Below are 17978 nucleotides of genomic sequence, written 5' to 3' on the forward strand. Positions count from 1 at the left end.
ACGGGGTCATTGTAACGTTATAAATTCCCCATATGAATACAGAAAACCTTTTGAGGGGTTTGCGAAACAGTACAGTGCACCAGCGCCATAGAAAAACGTTGTAGATTGTCATAAAATGCCAAATACCGTCTTTACACATTGACTCAAATGTGTATTTTGCAAAATCATTTGACTTTTCTTCTTTGTTTAGCCAGTAGTGTATAAACAGATGGTCACAAAACTCTGAAGCAAACTTATGGTTTCGCTTACATTGAGGTAAGCGTTGTCCCGTGGTACATAAAATTCGGCAGAGTACGTGATATTACCTCTTTATAGCCACCCCACCAAAGCGAATACGGTCACCCAAGGTCAGCTCACTAAGCTGTGGACTAAGTATATTGTGGTTTGATTCCGATCCCAATGAGATGAAGTTCCGAATTGTTTGAAATATATGAACTTTTTTGTAGTGGCATTTTGAAATGAACCACCATATAGGTTCAATTATACCTCTCATCATATTACATGAACAGAAACTTCGTTACACTTTAATCGGTTTCATAACATTTTCACGTAATATAAATCCCTCATATCTAGAGGACGATAGTAAGACATACAACTTCCCTCAAAACTCTTGTATTATTCCAAATACATCATTTTACGTACGTCTACTCGCCAATCAAAAAATAAGCTCCAATGGGCATGGCTTTCCTTCTCAAGTTAAGCGTACTCTAGCAAATTCAGCCATCACTAGAATAATTAAGGAGCAAGAGTCTCTTACCACTTGGGCCTATGTCTGTTTAAAGCACTTTCACATCTATCCAAATCATTCTTAAAATACACCAAAAAGAGAAAACCTCAATACCGTATAAAATAATATTAATAGTCTTGAAAATAAAAGTATAAGTAGTCTGGCCTGTCTCAGGCCTCCAACTTACTGTAATTAAAGGTATCACCTTTGCTCTCGATGTGAACCTCAACTTCCTCGACTAGTCCTTCGCTCGATTCAGACTCATCGGCCCAGGCAATTGGAGTTCCATCATCTGTATAAACATCATCAACTTTAGTTACCGGACTTACACTAATTTTTGGAAATAGGAGGTGCAAAGAAATAATCACACCCATTGATATGAAAAGGCCCCAAGCATACGAAACCTTGTATATACCAGTCCAAAATGAAGAGGATTTGTCATCAACATCCAGCGCCAAACCTGGCATTAAGAAGACAGTACCAATCACGAAGGCGACCAAACTTCTCCAATCGACTCCATGATAAAACCAATAAATGGAATCCTTACTGTTGATATAAAGATCTTTCAACAAGACCTTTCTCTTGTAAATGATATAATATTTGGCAATAATTATACCAGTCTGAGCGGAGCAGAAGCATCCCCAACCACTTCCAAAAATAATAACAGCTTTAGCTGAGCTCAATATCTTCCATGGCCAGATCAAGATACCGACAATCATAACAATAGTAGAGCCTCTCATGATATTGATATACTTTGGCCAGAGACCAACCATATCCATGGACGAAGATAAAGTGTTAAGCAACAAATTAATTGCCATTTGCTGTAACACAAATGCAAGACCACCAAAGAAGACACCAGCCCTTGCAGCCGAGGAGTTGTGCTCATGTTGTTGAATGTCACCCAACAAATTAACTGGATTCCATTGGATGTAGCCAAGATAGTCATTGGCACAAGAGGTAGTAATGATTCCAATAACACAGGAAAATGTTAATGCCACTGGAGCGCCGATTAATTGGGCGAGAACGGGGGAATGCTTACGTTTCGAATATCTTGTAAAATCCGATTGACCAAGGATACCTGTACCGGTGGTACCAACGATGGAGAAGATACCTTTCACACAAGCCCATGCTAGCGAAGAGCGTGTCTTATATGTCGTAGAAGGAGCATTGAACATGGTACCCGCACCGCCTGCGCTCTTGACACTATAACCAAGTAAGCCAAAGAAAGCTCCTAGTGTGATGAACATGACCACACGGAACATAAACTGTAACTTTTCAGGAGGAATCCGGATGCAAGGAATCATGAAAATACAGTAGAGGAAAAGACCAACAAATGTTGAGGAGGTAATACCATTTTTATTGTTAAAGGTATCCCATGTCAAGAAGCTTGGCGACATGGCTCCTAGGCAAACCCTAATAGCTTCACCACCGTACACAGCTTGCACACCCCACCAAATAATACCGGTTGTAATACGAATAACAATACCGAAAGGTGCACCTTTGATACCATACATAAAACGAGCAATAAGCGGAAAACCTATATGGTGATGAGAACCTATCCAACCCATAACAACAGCCATGATTCCATAGATAATACCTGCAGCAACGGAACAAGCAATAGATTGCTTCACAGAAAGTCCAATACCGACCAACGACGAACCTGTCGTATAACCGGAAATAGAAACACCCTCGATAGCCCAGTAAGTAGCATAGGCAAAAGCTGTCCAGGTTCTTCTTTCTGGAGGAATTGGAATAATATCTCTATTCGTCAAGGAATCATTATCATAGAAGGCATTGGAATCTTTGGGGACTTCCATCTTCTTTTTGAAAGACTCCCAATCTTTTGGGATCTCAAACTTCTTCGTAAGTGAGGACAAGTTAAACGTCATAGTTACTTCACTCCAAGCTTTATTTTGACTATTTCTTCGCACCTCTTTTTCAACGACACAAGGCAATAAAGGTTAATAACGCTTATTTATATTAAAGCCACATATAGAAGGTGGAGGTTGTTATCTTATTACCAGAAGATAGGTACCAAAGATAATGAAAATACTTAGAGGGTAAGGAAAGAAGAAGAGGCTCTGAAATCTCAGCCTGGAGATCTATCTATTCTTGATCTCCATCGTGCATATCATAATTTTTTGTTTCTTTTTACGATCTCATCATGCACCACAATATGGGAAGGGAAAATTCTCAGCAAATCACAAGTCAGGTCGTGACTTCGATAACAAAAATCAGCCACTACGATACTCTTTATATGGAAAGCACGGTTCCAGGGATATTGTTAATTGAATAAATGTTAGGAAGTTACGCTTTTGGTAAAAATGGGTGGAGGAAGGGCATTTTTGAAGAAGGGATTTATTTTGATTATCAACTAAGTCTTGCCGATAATCTTAATCATCGACCACACATATCAGCTAAAGGGAGCAACTTATAATAAGGAATACTTCTACTTTAAGCTTCCTTTTCTTTCCTGGCGCTATTTCTCTAGATTCTTTACCAAAATGCTAAAAGCCTACCCGGATGTGCTTAACGTTTCCTTGAACAACGGTGTTGCCATGCCAACATTTGGTCTTGGAACCTGGCAATCTCAACCTGACGAAGTTTCCAGAGCTGTTGAGTATGCTATTAGAAAAGGCTATAAAATGATAGACACTGCTGCCATTTATGGGAACGAATACGAGGTAGGTGAAGGTATCAAAAACAGTGGGGTAGATAGGAATGATATTTTTGTCACTACAAAATTGTGGAACTCTCATCATGCACCTGAGGATGTACCAAAAGCTTTGGATGAGAGTTTGTCAAAATTGGGACTCGACTACGTTGACCTTTATTTGATGCATTATCCATGTGCTAACGATAAGGCACAATTCTTGGAAGGGAATAATATTAAAGTGGATATCGACTATGTCACTACTTGGAAAGCTATGGAAAACTTACTGGGTACAGGAAAAGTCAGAGCAATTGGTATATCCAACTTCTCGCAAGAGGAGATCGAGAACTTGCTTGCTAAATGCCAAATTGTTCCTCAGGTTCATCAAATGGAAATGCATCCTTATTTGAAACAGGATAAGTTCTTGAAATTCCACAAGGATCATAACATTATAGTTACTGCTTACTCTCCATTTGGTAATCAGAACTCTTGTTATGAGTTGAACGGAGAACCCAAAATATTGCAGCATCCTACCATTGTTGAAATTTCCGAGAAGCTGGCTGAATCCCCTGCCCATATTTTAATTGCTTGGGGTATTCAGAGAGGTACTATCGTTATTCCAAAGTCAGTTACCTTTGAAAGAATTGATGAAAACTTACTAGGACAGAACTTAAAACTTTGCAAAGAGAATTTTGATGCGGTTTCCTCGCTTGGCTTCTCTAAAAGATATTCCGACTTCGGTCCGGCTGTTGGTTACTGGTACTATAAAGATTTGGAGTGCCCAGGAAAGCAACCAGAAGGGTACACAGAATGACGAGCCACCGATTTCTTCCAAATCTAGTTGAGCAATTCTTTTCTTTTTCTTAATATGTACACACCAAGATTAGAAACATTCATATATCCGCTAATTTCTGCATATTAGTTACCTTATCTAAAATCTTATATGTCGGTGCGATTAAGCTCTGCATGTAGATAATTGTGATGGAGAGCACACCCCCTTTGCTTTTTTTTATCGGTTTTATCTATGCGTTGATACACATTATCGAATTAATTACTTTCTCAGGGAAGTTTTGGTGGAGGAGGTGGAGGTTGTGAGTAACTGTAAAGGATATGAGGAGACCAGCTAATTTCTTGTTTTCCAGACTTGTCAGGCTCCCAGAATGGTATGATTTCAATCTTTCTGGGATGTACTTAAACCTGATTTTTTGATCCAGCTTATAATCTCACAATTATATTGCATATATTTGCCGAGATAAAAGGAGATCAACCATCACCGTTATGACTACTGACGAAATCAAAAAGGAGGTGACCGTACCGGTGATTGACTTCAAACCTTTCTTAGAGGGAACAGCCGAAGGAAAGGAAAACGTTGGCAAGAAGATGATTGGTGCAATGAGAGACATTGGCTTCATGTATATCATTAATCACGGTATTCCCCAATCCGATCAGAAGAGAATGCTTGAATGGAGTGCTAGTTTCTTCAAGTTACCAGATGACAAGAAGATGCTATGTGAACATCCAAAGGACGGAGCTCACCATAGAGGCTGGTCCGCTATTGGTATGGAAAAAGTAGTGCAGATGGTCTTTGATAGAGCCAAAATTAGTGAATTGAGACAACACCCCGATGTGAAGGAGTCTTTTGACAGCGGTAACGAAAACAACAAAGAATGCTTCAATATATGGCCGAGAGATGAGGACATTCCGGGATTCAGGGAATTCTGTAACTACTACTTTAAAGTCTGCGAGACTACGGCTGACAGACTTTTGAGGGCTTTAGCTCTTGGCTTGAACCTTGATGAGAACTACTTACTTAAGCACCATGAAGAGTCCAACAACCAGCTTAGACTTTTATGCTATCCACCTACTCTGGAGAAGAATTTAAGAGAAGGCAAAACAGAGAGAATCGCTGCCCATACTGACTTTGGTACTTTAACCATGTTGCTTCAGGATGACTGTGGCGGCTTGCAAGTTGAGAAGCCCAGTAACCCTGGTGTCTTCATTGATGCACCGGTTATCCCAGGATCTCTTGTCATTAATACAGGCGATTTCTTGATGAGATGGTCCAACGATCAATTAAAGTCGACCTTTCACAGAGTCACAGCTCCTCCTGTAGATTCCAGGACGGGCATTTCCAAAATTCGTTACTCCATTCCATACTTTGTATCGGCAGACAGACACAAAGTTATTGACGCTTTGCCAGGTACTTTCTCCGAACAGAACCCGAAGAAGTATGAACCAATTACTTCAGGTGAATACTTGGCAAAGAGATTAAATGCTACTTATTAACTGTTCTTACTGAAGCACGTATTTTTTTTGTAAACTTTTATAGTCATAGAAGAATTGCAAGAATAAGTAGCAGAACACCTTTATTACGATAACGAAAGATGTAAAGATGTAAAGACAATCTTGCATTTCTGAGAAATCTCGTCAACACGTATCTAAGCGAAGACATTTCCTCCAGAATTACCAACCGACCTGAGTGTTACTGATGACAACTGTTCTCTTGAAGAAGCCATTTAAGTCTATTAAATGGTTTACGCTATATCAGATACTTATTCTTGTCCGTATTCATCTATTACAGATAATGGAGGAGAATAATTACTGATTGGATGATACTCCAAATCAAGATCAAAACCTTCAGGGCCACCGATAGCAAGACCCCTTTCCGAGTCAGTCCATTTGTTGCTAGGTGCAATTCCAAGGACAAAGACAAGGAGACCGTATCTGTAATCAGGAGTTCCAACCGCTTCTCCAGTATCGGCATCGATCACTGCAATCAAATCGGGCACTGAGCAAACTACCTTGGAATCACTTCCATCGTTGTTTTGAAGCTTACAATAAATGTTTTCATTCTTAAATGGAATGACCATTTTTCTTCTGGGTTCTTCCAATTCTTCGATGGTAACCTCACCATATATATGGCCCTTCCGCAACGTGCGCTCGACTCCAACGATCTTGCCAGAAAACAAATGCTTTCCGGAATCATTGATGGAACTTAGAATAGTCAGAGGAAGGGAATCGATTTCGGATTTCTGTCTGGCAATCTTGACGGCTTTACCAATTCTCCAACAGAGGGACAATGAGTTATGGATTGTTTTCAACTCAAGTTCCCGCTGGGTCATTGGAGGATTCATGACACCGACAGTAGCACCAATCTCGGATAATGCAGCTCTCATACACCTTTCAAGCAAGGCATCTGTCTTGGAATCGGCGATAATCATGGTATTGGAATTACCATTACTGATAACAGTAGGGGGATAGCAACTCTCGTTAGGTTTGGCGTATACAACCGGAATAGTCTGCCAATGGGTTGGATATGCACGACCCATTAAATCACAGTCCACAACTGGAATATTCAATCGAGAGGACGACGAAATTTCAAAAGGAGACAAACCATTACCCCCACCAATTTCGATTGGGAACAACAATTCAGGATTTTTCTGAAGGTACTTAGCCATATAATCATAGCAAACTTTGAGGGCATCACCAGAAAGTTGCTCATGAGATACGGTAGGAGATCCAGCATAACAAATGGATGCAATACATCCATCTCCATGGACATACTTGGAGGCATCTTTAACGTCGACAACGGTGATTGTGTCGCCCCCACGCAATAAATTTCTGGCTTCCAAGAAGAAAGAGTACGGGTTGCCTCCACCTCCACTTCCAACAATGTAACAACCAATACAGATGTATTCAAGATCTGTTTCACTCAAGAGCCACTGCCTTTTCTCATTGATAAAAGGCTGATATGTAACGTAATTTACTCCCGGTGCCTCAATACTCTCCTTCGCAGTGCTGGCATTTTTAGTAACTTCCTCACTTTCTAAAGAGGTTTCAAGGAGGTTGATTTCAGAAACAGTGGAACCCACTTTAGGTTCCGATTCTAGCTGAATCCGAGAGTAGTCAACATCCGCAATAGTCTTAATAAAAAATTCAAACGTGTTGGACACATAAGGAATCGGTTCAGCAGAAATATACACTATGCTAACAGATTCTTTAACTGCACCTTTAGCAACCGCTTTTTCAACGGCTTCGGCCTTTAGTTCCTCTATAATATGCTCCTTTGTGATTCCTCCAGGAAGTAGAATCTTAATAACGTGAACTTCGGAGGAGATTTTACCCATTGCTGCACCAATAGCATTGGCCACGCTGTAATAAAGAGGTTTGATCACTTGAGTAGCTCCTTCCAACGTCTCCGGAACCATAAAGGAGCCACCACCAACTGCCAAAACACTAATGTCATCAGGGCTGGTCTTCATGCGATCAATGACTTTCTCTAACATATTTTTAATGGTATCTTTAAAGTCAGCTTTGAATTCCTCAGTAAAAACACCAACAGTTTTGGCAGCATCACCAATCTCAAGGTCAATTCCTTGGTCATCTTTGGTCACGGCAACAGCAACATCAGTAGCAGTAATTCTACCACCACCAAAAACTAAGGCCTGATTTACAATATCACAACCAGAAGAATCCGGACCCACTGTCAGGCCAGACTTAGTGTCAGTGCGGACATACGAGCCTCCACCAAGACCTATACTCTCGACATGAGGCATAGAGAAGTTCATCCTGACACCACCGACTATGGAATAAGAAGAAGATTGTCGAGGGAAACCAGTAGGAAGTAAAAGACCGACGTCACAGGTTGTTCCACCAACATCGACAACCACGACACTTTTACCATGGACATCTCCAAGGAAAGATGCACCTCTCATAGAGTTTGTAGTACCAGAAGAGAAAGTTTTAATAGGAAGACGACGACATTCTTCTGCCGGTAAAACCGTACCGTCATTTTGCGTCAAGAAAAGAGGACACGATAAACCTAACGTAGCCATGGCCGTCATGAAAGAAGTGATGATCTTGTTGGCAAAATTCATTGTGGCAGCGTTCAATATGGTCGCATTTTCTCTTTCCAAGTAGCCGATCCCGGAAACCTCATTGGAAATGGCAATTCTAATCCCTGGGATCTCCCTTTGTAAAATTTGCTTAACCTTCAATTCCTGATCGGCTTTCATTGGAGAAAAGATTCCTACAATGGCAACTGCCCTGAGATGAAGACGCTTGATTTCTTCAGCATGATTTATGATCTCGGCCTCATCCAACTGTTGAATCTCGTTACCATCAACTTGATAACCTCCGTTGAGGAAGCCGATGTAACCATTTAGTATCCGCTTCAATCTTCTGGGAAAATCTGAAAAAGGCGGTGCATTGTGAGAGTAGGGCCCACATAATCTTAGAACTGCCACCCTATCCAACCTGGCTTGATCCTGCTCGATAACAGCGTTGATAAAGTGCGTAGTGCCAATTGTAACAGAGATGATATCATGTTTTTCAATCTGACTGCAATCATCAAGTAGCTTCAAAATTCCTCGCTCAATACCTTTCGAAACATCGGCCGTAGTCACCACTTTGTTCCAGCTTAAGACACCCTTATTCTCGTTACCAAATTCCGAAGGGTCGATTAAGACACAGTCGGTATTAGTTCCACCGACATCGACACCAATCAATAAAGCTTTCTTCATGAAGTTTTACCTGCTGAGGTTCTCGTACCTTCCGACAAAGAACAGAAAGAACGCTTCCTAATTTATAAGGTTCCGACTTCCCAGTCCTACTTAATCCATTCTTATGCCAAGGAACTTACTCGATTTATTTTTCTCCGTATCTCCTTCCTGTTACGGAAGTTTGGGTGGAGGGCCAAGCACCTAAATAGAGTGCTGGAAAAAAAGCCGAAACAAAATAACAGAAGCTAAGAAAAGAAATAAGAAATATAGACCTATCCTAACTATGGCTTTACATTCAGTAAACTGCACAAATCATCTATAGTGGAATTAGAATTGGCCCAACGTGATGACCTCTCCAGTACTACGATTGAATGAAGAACGAGAGCTTTAACAAGTAACAACTTCTCGTTCCCAGTTTGAGCTGCTGGTGTAGAGATGCTTACTTGTGCAGGACCTTCCTGGTATGCCATCTCTACTGAGACCTCGTCCAAAGTGTATGAGATGTATTCAAGAGCTTTTTTGCGAATTTCATCCCCTTGCGTTACTATATCCAACTCAGGTGAATTCACAGGCATATCACTTCCTGACGGGCTCAAACTTCCATTGTGTTGGTAAAACCAGCACGTTAAAACAGAAATGTACATTGAGAAGGGAGCATGCGGGAGAGAAGATAGTAATTCCTCATTGTAAAAAATCATCCGAAGGATATTACATGCTTCTATATTTGAATGTAGTCCACTTTTCGAGCATGCCCATGATCTCACCATCATTTCACTTTTGGCCATTCCTAGTTCGTAGAATTTGGTTCTTTCCGGCGAGAAAATCTCTGCAAAGGTACCATTACACCCACCTCCTTGACCTTCCAATTTCCTTATGCTACTGCGATATTTGAATAAAAGATCAAAATCGCAATAAAGACCCAACAATCCCGTTTTGAACATGATCACATTCGACCAAAATGATGGAGACGTACCGTAGTCATTCATCTGACCCAGGGGTAACTTACCGTCCAATGAGGATGCATTCATATCTGCGATGTGCTTGTTCAAGTAACCTTTCCAGTTGAATAGAGACTGCTCAATCTTGGCCGCCATCGTACTCAGCCTGCTTTTCTGGTTACCGAGGTCTAATATACTTAGATTTCTAAGCTCTCGAATGAGTGATAATACTCCATGCAATAATATGTATCGAGAGAACTGTGAAAAGCAATCTGTGTGGTACTCCTTCTGATTCTTACTGTATGATTGCATCAACCGCCTTAGACTCCAAAGGAAATTGGGCCATTTTCCTTCACTCTTCACGTTGGGAATCAACAATCCATTAGTAGTTAAATCGCGTGTACCAATAACATACGGCGTATGATCATCGGGTAATTTACGGTTCCTGCTAAACAAGCCTCTCGGTTGTTTTGAATAATATAACATAAATTCAGCCGGATCTGGTGCATACCAGGCACGATCTGTATAAGGCAATTCCAGCTGAATCTCAAAGATAGACATGCAAGGATTTTTGGAATAGAAGAAGGTGCGTTGTGCATCCATCAAGTAGGCAAAATATGCTACTCTTTTCAAGCTCTCGTAACGGATCCAGGATATCCACTTATCCCGGGAAACTTCCTCGTTGCTTTCTATATTGGGCTCTTCTACGTTCAGGTAAAGATCAAGTTCTTGAAAAAGAGACATCACCATGGGATGGAAGATATTTGCACTTCGGCTCTGTGACCCAGATCCCATATATATGTTGAAGAAATCTGTAAGCTCTAGGGTGAGAAGCAACTCCAAAGAGATGTCGTTTATATTTTGGTACTTCTCAATTTCTACGAACAACGCAGTCCTAAGCTTTCTGTGAATTTCAATGGCCAACATGTATTCTTCAGAATACTTTTGTGTGCCACCATCAGTAAATGACATTCCTATCGTCAGCACAGCCACCACCAACAATGCAAGCAAGTTATCATCCGCATTTCCAGAAGTAAAGATCTGCCTGTGAACAATCGGACAAGTAGTGTCAAAATACTTGTAGTAATGAGCGAAATATGTGTTGATTTTTGAAGTTCTTAGTTTAGAAGTCATCGATAAAGAATCATCTACCAAAATCTGCGTAATCAGCTCCACTGCATGCTGCTGCAACACAGGCGGCAAGGAAACATCCCAGCAGTGAGCTTCCGAGTCTAACGTATTCGTATTTTCCGGCGAAAGCTGTCCTGAATGAACCATAGCGGTTCCACCCGAGTATTCATCATCCTGGATAGTTGAAGAAGAATCCGAACCATCAAAAAGCCATCCATAGGAGTCTTCAAAATTCACCAAATTGGTAAAATTAAGTCTCTCCAAACCTAAAACTGCCGAATCATGTTGCACTCCAGCAGGCCGACCCTTTTCATCCTTATTGACCTTGAATCTAGCTCTTTTGTTAGACGTACGGGTATTTTTAAACACCTTTGCATCCAAAAAAGTGTTGACAAATATCGGACTGGATGGGTTTTGCAGAGATTCGACTTGTTTCCTGTGGGATTTCGATGTCTTATGCTTTCTCACCAAGTCCTTCCTGGAGAAAGATATGCCGCAAAGCTCGCATCTGAACGGCCTTACTGCTGCATGATTTGCTTCATGGCGTTGTAAGTAATCTCGTCTTTTGAAAAACTTGCTGCAGTTAGGAAACGGGCACTTGAACCTCGATACCACTGCTTGTTTCTTGTCCCTCATGTACCCATTGATAGCTAGAACGAGAGAAGACAGAAGGAATGGACCCTGATAGAGGTGACCAGAAATGAAGCAAGCCGTTAAGCACCGACATCCTTACACCGCATACTGTGTGATTACCAGTTCTATTTCTATCTACCTGTACTATCCTGCAAACAAACAGTTTATTTTGCAAAACTGCCATTCATAGCGAAGAGTGTGCATAAGAAGTTCATTCCGTTTAAGTCTAATGTATTTTGATCATCAAATCTGACAAACTGGGTTAATCAAAAAGAAAAGATATTAACATGTAGACCGATCTCAGGCGTAAAAAGACGTTTGATTTACCAAAAAACTCGCATTACCGATTATACTCCAAGTGTATTTGCCATTTCTCTCTCTTAGTTTGGTCGGAATGATTAGCAAGACGGAGAGGATGCCGAACCAACAGAAGCCACTACTAACTAAGAACGCGCTTGTTCCGAAAGTTACAGCCGAAACAGTAAACGAAACGGCGCTGTTACCAGGCACGAACAATAGCCCCCTGAGTGCTTATTCATGTCGCAGCCCGCGTCTGGTACCAGAAACCCGCACTGAAACCGCGACGAAAATGGAATAATAAGACCGCGTTTCACTCGATTAAAAAATCCACCATTCTACCTATATAGGAAATGTGCATCGATCGAGATGTAATCTGAAAAAGGAAAAAAGAAACATGTCACAAGTTGGGAGTGTACTTTACCTGATGAGGATGCATGTGGAATCCGTCATGCAGGTCACTACAGGCTTACCTCAGTAAGCATGTGGTAACGTGGATAATTAAGGTTGGCTAATATACTCTTCATCATTAAGAAGGCCTGACGTTTTGATGCTCCTTACTCGTGTTGAGCCTATGAGCAATTTCATATTTTTTTTCTTCCTTCTTTCACGTAATAGATACATATCTCCCCCTATTATATTGGGACGCATACACGCTTATTTTTCTAGGGATGCCGATCCGATATGGAACGCAAGCCCGGTGACGATTGATTACGGAATACTACACAAAAAAGTGCTTGATAACTACAAAAGTCACGAATCAAGTTGAAAGCAAGTGTAGAGGAACTTCCCCTGGACTAAAGAGCCATCAAAGTTTTCCCCGCTCAATGATTAAAAATGAAAAATAAATAGGATAAGATAATACTACATGATTTCCAGATAGTTGTAACGTGCCAAGCATTTTTTTTTTCTGATGGTGTGAAGGAATAGAAGTTGTAAGCATGTATAGATAAAAGGCAGTAGATAGTTCAGAACAGTGAGTGCTCCGCTCGATTACCTTGATGGTGTCCAAAATTTCCCTGGTCCACTATAAACCACTTTTCTACCTTACCTCATTAGGAAATTCTACTCAGAAGAGTCGGCTCAGCAATTTACATTTAAATTTTATCACTCTGCGCAGCTATTCTTCCAGAAATCTGTTACTTAAATTTGCTTTTTGCATAATCTTTCCTTTTTATGAAAATTATCCACTATTTACAGCGTCATACAAGCAAATATACAACAGCAAAAGAAAAAAAGAAACGTAAAAAAAATTTAAACAAATAAAAATAAACTGATCAAGCCAGACGGACAAGCAGTGATCGCTTTAGCAGGCACAGTAAAATTGCGGGCTATTTTATGTACTGCATTTGCTCCTCAGAGAATTTGGTAGTGAAAAGAGATTGATACTTTTCTATAACTATTTGTTCACAAACAGTGGAACTATTTGATCCATTTATGAGAAGATCTCTTAAGGTCATTATATGGGCCCATATCACAATAGCAGCATTCTTGCTCTATTGCAGTTTGGACCTCCTTTTACTACCCTTAGATGACCTTACAAAAGATGCCCTTTTGGATTCGGAACTTAATTCAGCAGACGACAAGATCGAAAAGCCTGCTATCATCCCCAAAATAATACATCAGACCTATAAAACAGAGGATGTTCCCGAAATTTGGAGGGCTGGTCAACAAAGATGCAAAGATTTACATCCAGAATATGAGTATATCCTATGGACGGACGATATGGCTAGAAAATTGATAGAAGAAGAATATGATTGGTTCCTTGAGACTTGGGATTCCTATAAATTCCCTATAGAGAGAGCAGATGCTATCCGTTATTTCGCTCTTGTTCGTTATGGTGGTATCTACATCGATCTTGATGATGGTTGCGAACGCAAGTTGGATCCTCTTTTAACTGTTCCTGCATTTGCCAGGACAACCACTCCTACTGGAGTGTCCAATGATGTATTGGGTTCAGTTCCTGGTCATCCTTTCTTTGTTAAGGTGTTAAATAACCTTCAGAACTACAACCGTAACTGGCTTGTGCCTTACATTACCATCATGTTTTCCACGGGACCCTTGTTCCTCTCTGTTATATTAGAACAGTATCGGAGAAACAATATTCCTGAAGAGGCAAACGTGAGAATCATGTTGCCTGATGACTACACAGGGAAGGAGAACTCTTTCTTTGTCATCTCCAAGGGATCATCTTGGCATCTGGATGATGCCAGATTTATCAAGGCTTTGGGAAGACACATTCCATTGGCTGTATTCTGTGGCATCACGACCGGATGTTTTATTTTCCTTATGGAATGGTACTTTTACCAGTGGTGCATACGTACTAACTTCTTCAGGAGTTTGGACCACATGTCGTCTAAGGTTGGATGGAAAACGCTCAGAACTAGGCCAAGAAAAGACTCTAATTTACCCGTCAACACTGTCATAAACAAGGAGGATGATATGGTCTAACTCAACAAATAGCCTTTCTTTCTTTCTTTCTTTCATCTCATTTCATTAATTTTTCTACGTATCTCTTGGTGTCCCACATCGATGCTCATCCTCCTCCTCAAACATATCTTCTTCATTTGTTCTTTCTGCCCTGGAATTATTTGCTTTACCATCATTTTTCCCACCTTGTGCTTTTTGCTATCCGTGCTCTTTTTTTGCGTTCTAGTCACGGTTTTCTAATAGGAGCAGAAAGACTAAATATAAAGAACACTGACCAGGCCAATGCTTGGATACTAGGATACTGAAACTTTGGTGTGGGGCGCTAATCTTTCAGGTATGCGCTTCATAGTTATTTATTCGCCTAGTAGTCTGTCATATGCTTCGGCTCTCAATGAATAAAACATATCAATAATGTACATTATTACAATAGCTGTCAGTAGCGTTACTAGTTTGGACTCCTCATATCCGATTTACGGAGATATGACACGAAACGGGAAGATTTTCCAGTTGACACACGGAAAAACATCTGTTTTAAGGATCTTCTCCGTACATTTTTGACATCATGTGGTGGGGGTCAGCTACATACGTATATATATGCTACGGAGTCGCTGCATCATTGCCCTGCCTTCTAGATCGTTTCACATTCTTTGTAACTAAGTACTATGTCCGTTCAATTCTCTGTTGAAGAGGTCTGGGACCAATTGTCAACCGACGACAAAATCAAATTTCTTTCTTTGGATGATACTTGGCATATTCATTCCATTGAAAGGCTTCACATCCCTGCCATTCGTCTAAGTGATGGCCCAAATGGGGTTCGTGGATCAAAATTCTTCAGAGGTACTCCTTCTGCATGCCTCCCATGCGGTACAGGTCTCGGCTCCACCTGGGATAAGGAGCTACTTCAAAGAGCCGGTAAACTAATGGCTGAAGAAGCTAAACATAAGGGTGCCCATGTAATCTTAGGACCCACTGTTAACATTCAAAGAGCTCCAATTGGAGGACGTGGCTTTGAATCATTTGGAGAAGATCCTTATCTCTCTGGATGGTGCGCTGCCAGTGTTATCAAGGGTATTCAGAGTAAAGAAATTTCTGCTACAATCAAGCATTTTGTCTGCAACGATATGGAAGATGACCGTACTTCCTTCAGTGCTTTGGTTACTGAGAGAGCACTTCGAGAAGTATATTTAATGCCTTTCCAGCTCGCCATTAAGTATGCCAACCCCTGGTCTATAATGACCTCTTACAACAAGGTCAACGGAACTCATGTCTCTGAAAATAAGTTTCTTCTTACCGATATTCTCAGAGATGAGTGGCATTACAATGGACTACTTATGTCTGATTGGTTCGGAGTCTACTCTTCTGAGAATTCTATTAATGCTGGACTTGATCTTGAATGTCCAGGCCCTGCGGTTAGCCGGAAATTCGATTCCATCAAGCACCAAATTACCTCCAGAGAGCTTAAACTTTCTGCCATCGACAAGAGAGCTAAACACGTGTTGAAATTCATTGAGAATGCCCAGCATTGCTCTGTTTCGAAGAACGGCAAGGAAGATACTTTGAACAATACCCCAGAGACTCAGAAACTACTTAGGGAAATCACCCAGAGTGGAATTGTTCTACTCAAGAATGATGATAGCATTCTTCCATTGGCGAAGAATGATGATATTGTCATTATTGGCCCTAACGCTAAGTCAGCTAGAACTTCTGGGGGTGGATCGGCCTCGTTGACTCCTTATTATGAGACAAACGTTTATGATTCGATATGTCATCTATTAGGCGAGAAGAAGACATATGCATTGGGTTGTTCCATAGATAAAGGTGCTGGTGATCTTGGTAAAAATGTTGTTTCGGGTTCCCATAAGGGATTTGACATCAGAGTGTTCAAGGAACCTCCAGAAACTGCCAACAGAACTCTCATCGAGCAGTTCTACATTGAGAGTTCCATGCTAAAGTTGTTCGACTATCAGCCTGTAGAGGATTCTGAATTATTCTACATGGATATGGACGGTGAATTTACACCAGAGACTTCTGGGGAATACACCATTTCCGAAAAATGCTTTGGTTCCGCCTTAGTTTATCTTGATGGTAAGATCTTGATTGATGACAAGACAGATCAAGTGTTAGGGGGTGATGCAGATGAAGTTACTAGTGTGGGATATAAAAAGAAGGTTCAATTTAAGGCTGGACAGACTTACAAATTCCACCTTGAGTTTGGTTCGGCCCCAACCTTCCCATTTCAATCAGAAGATCTCACCTCCATGAATGGTGGCGGTTCCATCTATGTAGGACTTATGCTAGATTATGATGAGGAACGTTTTATTGCCGATGCTGTTGCCAAGGCAAGCAAGGCAAATACTGTGATCCTCTGCACCGGTAGCTCGAAACAGTACGAATCTGAAGGTTTCGATAGGAAGAACATGGATCTTCCAGGTTTGCAGGATAGACTTGTTCAAGAGATTCTTAAGGTTAACAGTAGAGTTATTTTGGTCAACCAATCGGGTACGCCCGTTACTCTTCCTTGGATAGAGAAAGTTCCTGCCTTTGTTCAAGCCTGGTTTGGCGGATGTGAATCTGGTAATGCAATTGCTGACATTATTTACGGTCTAGCTAATCCTTCCGGTAAGCTCTCTCTTACTTATCCAAAGAAACTTGAAGACAATCCGGCTTTCCTTACCTACAAGTCGAATAATGGTGAAGTGGTCTACGGAGAAGATGTTTTCGTTGGCTACAGAGCCTACGAAAAGACCAGAAGAGAACCCGCTTTCCCATTCGGATTTGGTCTTTCTTATACATCCTTCAAGTTTACTGACTTGAAAGTGGCTTTGGCCGGAGATGACCTCCATATTACGGTTAAAGTAACAAACACGGGGGCTAGAGCCGGATCGGAAGTTGTCCAGGTTTATGTCGCACCACAGACAGAAGTGTCTGTTGAGAGGCCCGTTAAGGAGTTGAAGGGATTTGATAAGGTTCATTTGCAACCTTCGGAGTCTGCTAGCGTTACCGTCACTATTCCCTACCTTTACGCTTCATCCTACTACAACGTCGATGAGAATAGCTGGTGTGCACAGAAGGGTGATTACAATGTTCTCGTTGGAGATTCATCTCAGGGACCATTTGTCGAGGAGAATTACACCTTGTCGACTACAAAGAACTGGTCCGGAATTTAAGAATCTCGGTTATGCCATTATATTGAGCTTTGAATTTAAACAGAAACTTTTTATTTCATAACGATAACTCTTTCATCATGTACATGCATGGGCATTGTAGTCAACATCAAATATGCATTTTTACTTACTGAACTCATACCTAAATTTCTCCTGTAATTATTTGTATTTAGAAAACGTTCTTCTAAAAGACTCTAAAGAGAAAGAGGTGGGAATTTGATAACAATCAGAAAACGTTGATTAAATAGGTAATTTTCCCGAAAGATAACAGTAACTGAAACGATACTGTCAAAGATAAAAGAGATTGTCAATTTTTAGCTACCTTAAATAGTCCAAATGGGGCCACTGCTAATAACTGAAAAAGGCACGACACACAATAATATAATGATATGCGGCTGACACTATTTGCAACAACCGAATATACCACTAACAACCTGTAGATGGCCAATGCAAGACAAAATAAGTTGCCCCAAATACAAATACTCACAGTTAAAAGAGGGTAAT

At 40.8% G+C, this 17978-nt stretch overlaps 7 protein-coding genes across 7 annotated transcripts; 4 read left to right on the forward strand and 3 right to left on the reverse strand.

The window, feature by feature from the left end:
• Positions 1 to 897: 897 nt before the first annotated feature.
• FOA43_002650 (uncharacterized protein) lies at positions 898 to 2544 on the reverse strand (the record flags this gene model as incomplete). Its single annotated transcript, XM_038922936.1, has 1 exon — positions 898 to 2544. One exon carries the CDS (start codon positions 2542 to 2544, stop codon positions 898 to 900), a length of 1647 nt encoding a protein of 548 aa, XP_038778864.1.
• Positions 2545 to 3231: 687 nt separating this feature from the next.
• On the forward strand, positions 3232 to 4194 carry FOA43_002651 (uncharacterized protein; the record flags this gene model as incomplete). Its single annotated transcript, XM_038922937.1, has 1 exon — positions 3232 to 4194. One exon carries the CDS (start codon positions 3232 to 3234, stop codon positions 4192 to 4194), a length of 963 nt encoding a protein of 320 aa, XP_038778865.1.
• A 464-nt stretch (positions 4195 to 4658) lies between these two features.
• FOA43_002652 (uncharacterized protein) lies at positions 4659 to 5666 on the forward strand (the record flags this gene model as incomplete). The annotated part of the gene is made up of 1 exon (XM_038922938.1): positions 4659 to 5666. One exon carries the CDS (start codon positions 4659 to 4661, stop codon positions 5664 to 5666), a length of 1008 nt encoding a protein of 335 aa, XP_038778866.1.
• A 266-nt stretch (positions 5667 to 5932) lies between these two features.
• FOA43_002653 (uncharacterized protein) lies at positions 5933 to 8902 on the reverse strand (the record flags this gene model as incomplete). The annotated part of the gene is made up of 1 exon (XM_038922939.1): positions 5933 to 8902. The coding sequence occupies one exon, from the start codon at positions 8900 to 8902 to the stop codon at positions 5933 to 5935; it is 2970 nt and encodes a 989-aa protein (XP_038778867.1).
• A 260-nt stretch (positions 8903 to 9162) lies between these two features.
• FOA43_002654 (uncharacterized protein) lies at positions 9163 to 11586 on the reverse strand (the record flags this gene model as incomplete). Its single annotated transcript, XM_038922940.1, has 1 exon — positions 9163 to 11586. One exon carries the CDS (start codon positions 11584 to 11586, stop codon positions 9163 to 9165), a length of 2424 nt encoding a protein of 807 aa, XP_038778868.1.
• Positions 11587 to 13317: 1731 nt separating this feature from the next.
• On the forward strand, positions 13318 to 14331 carry FOA43_002655 (uncharacterized protein; the record flags this gene model as incomplete). The annotated part of the gene is made up of 1 exon (XM_038922941.1): positions 13318 to 14331. One exon carries the CDS (start codon positions 13318 to 13320, stop codon positions 14329 to 14331), a length of 1014 nt encoding a protein of 337 aa, XP_038778869.1.
• A 641-nt stretch (positions 14332 to 14972) lies between these two features.
• Positions 14973 to 17477, forward strand: FOA43_002656 (uncharacterized protein; the record flags this gene model as incomplete). The annotated part of the gene is made up of 1 exon (XM_038922942.1): positions 14973 to 17477. One exon carries the CDS (start codon positions 14973 to 14975, stop codon positions 17475 to 17477), a length of 2505 nt encoding a protein of 834 aa, XP_038778870.1.
• Between the last annotated feature and the right edge of the window lie 501 nt (positions 17478 to 17978).

This window comes from Brettanomyces nanus, chromosome 3 (genome assembly GCF_011074865.1).
Source record: "Brettanomyces nanus chromosome 3, complete sequence".
Classification (NCBI taxonomy): domain Eukaryota; kingdom Fungi; phylum Ascomycota; class Pichiomycetes; order Pichiales; family Pichiaceae; genus Brettanomyces; species Brettanomyces nanus.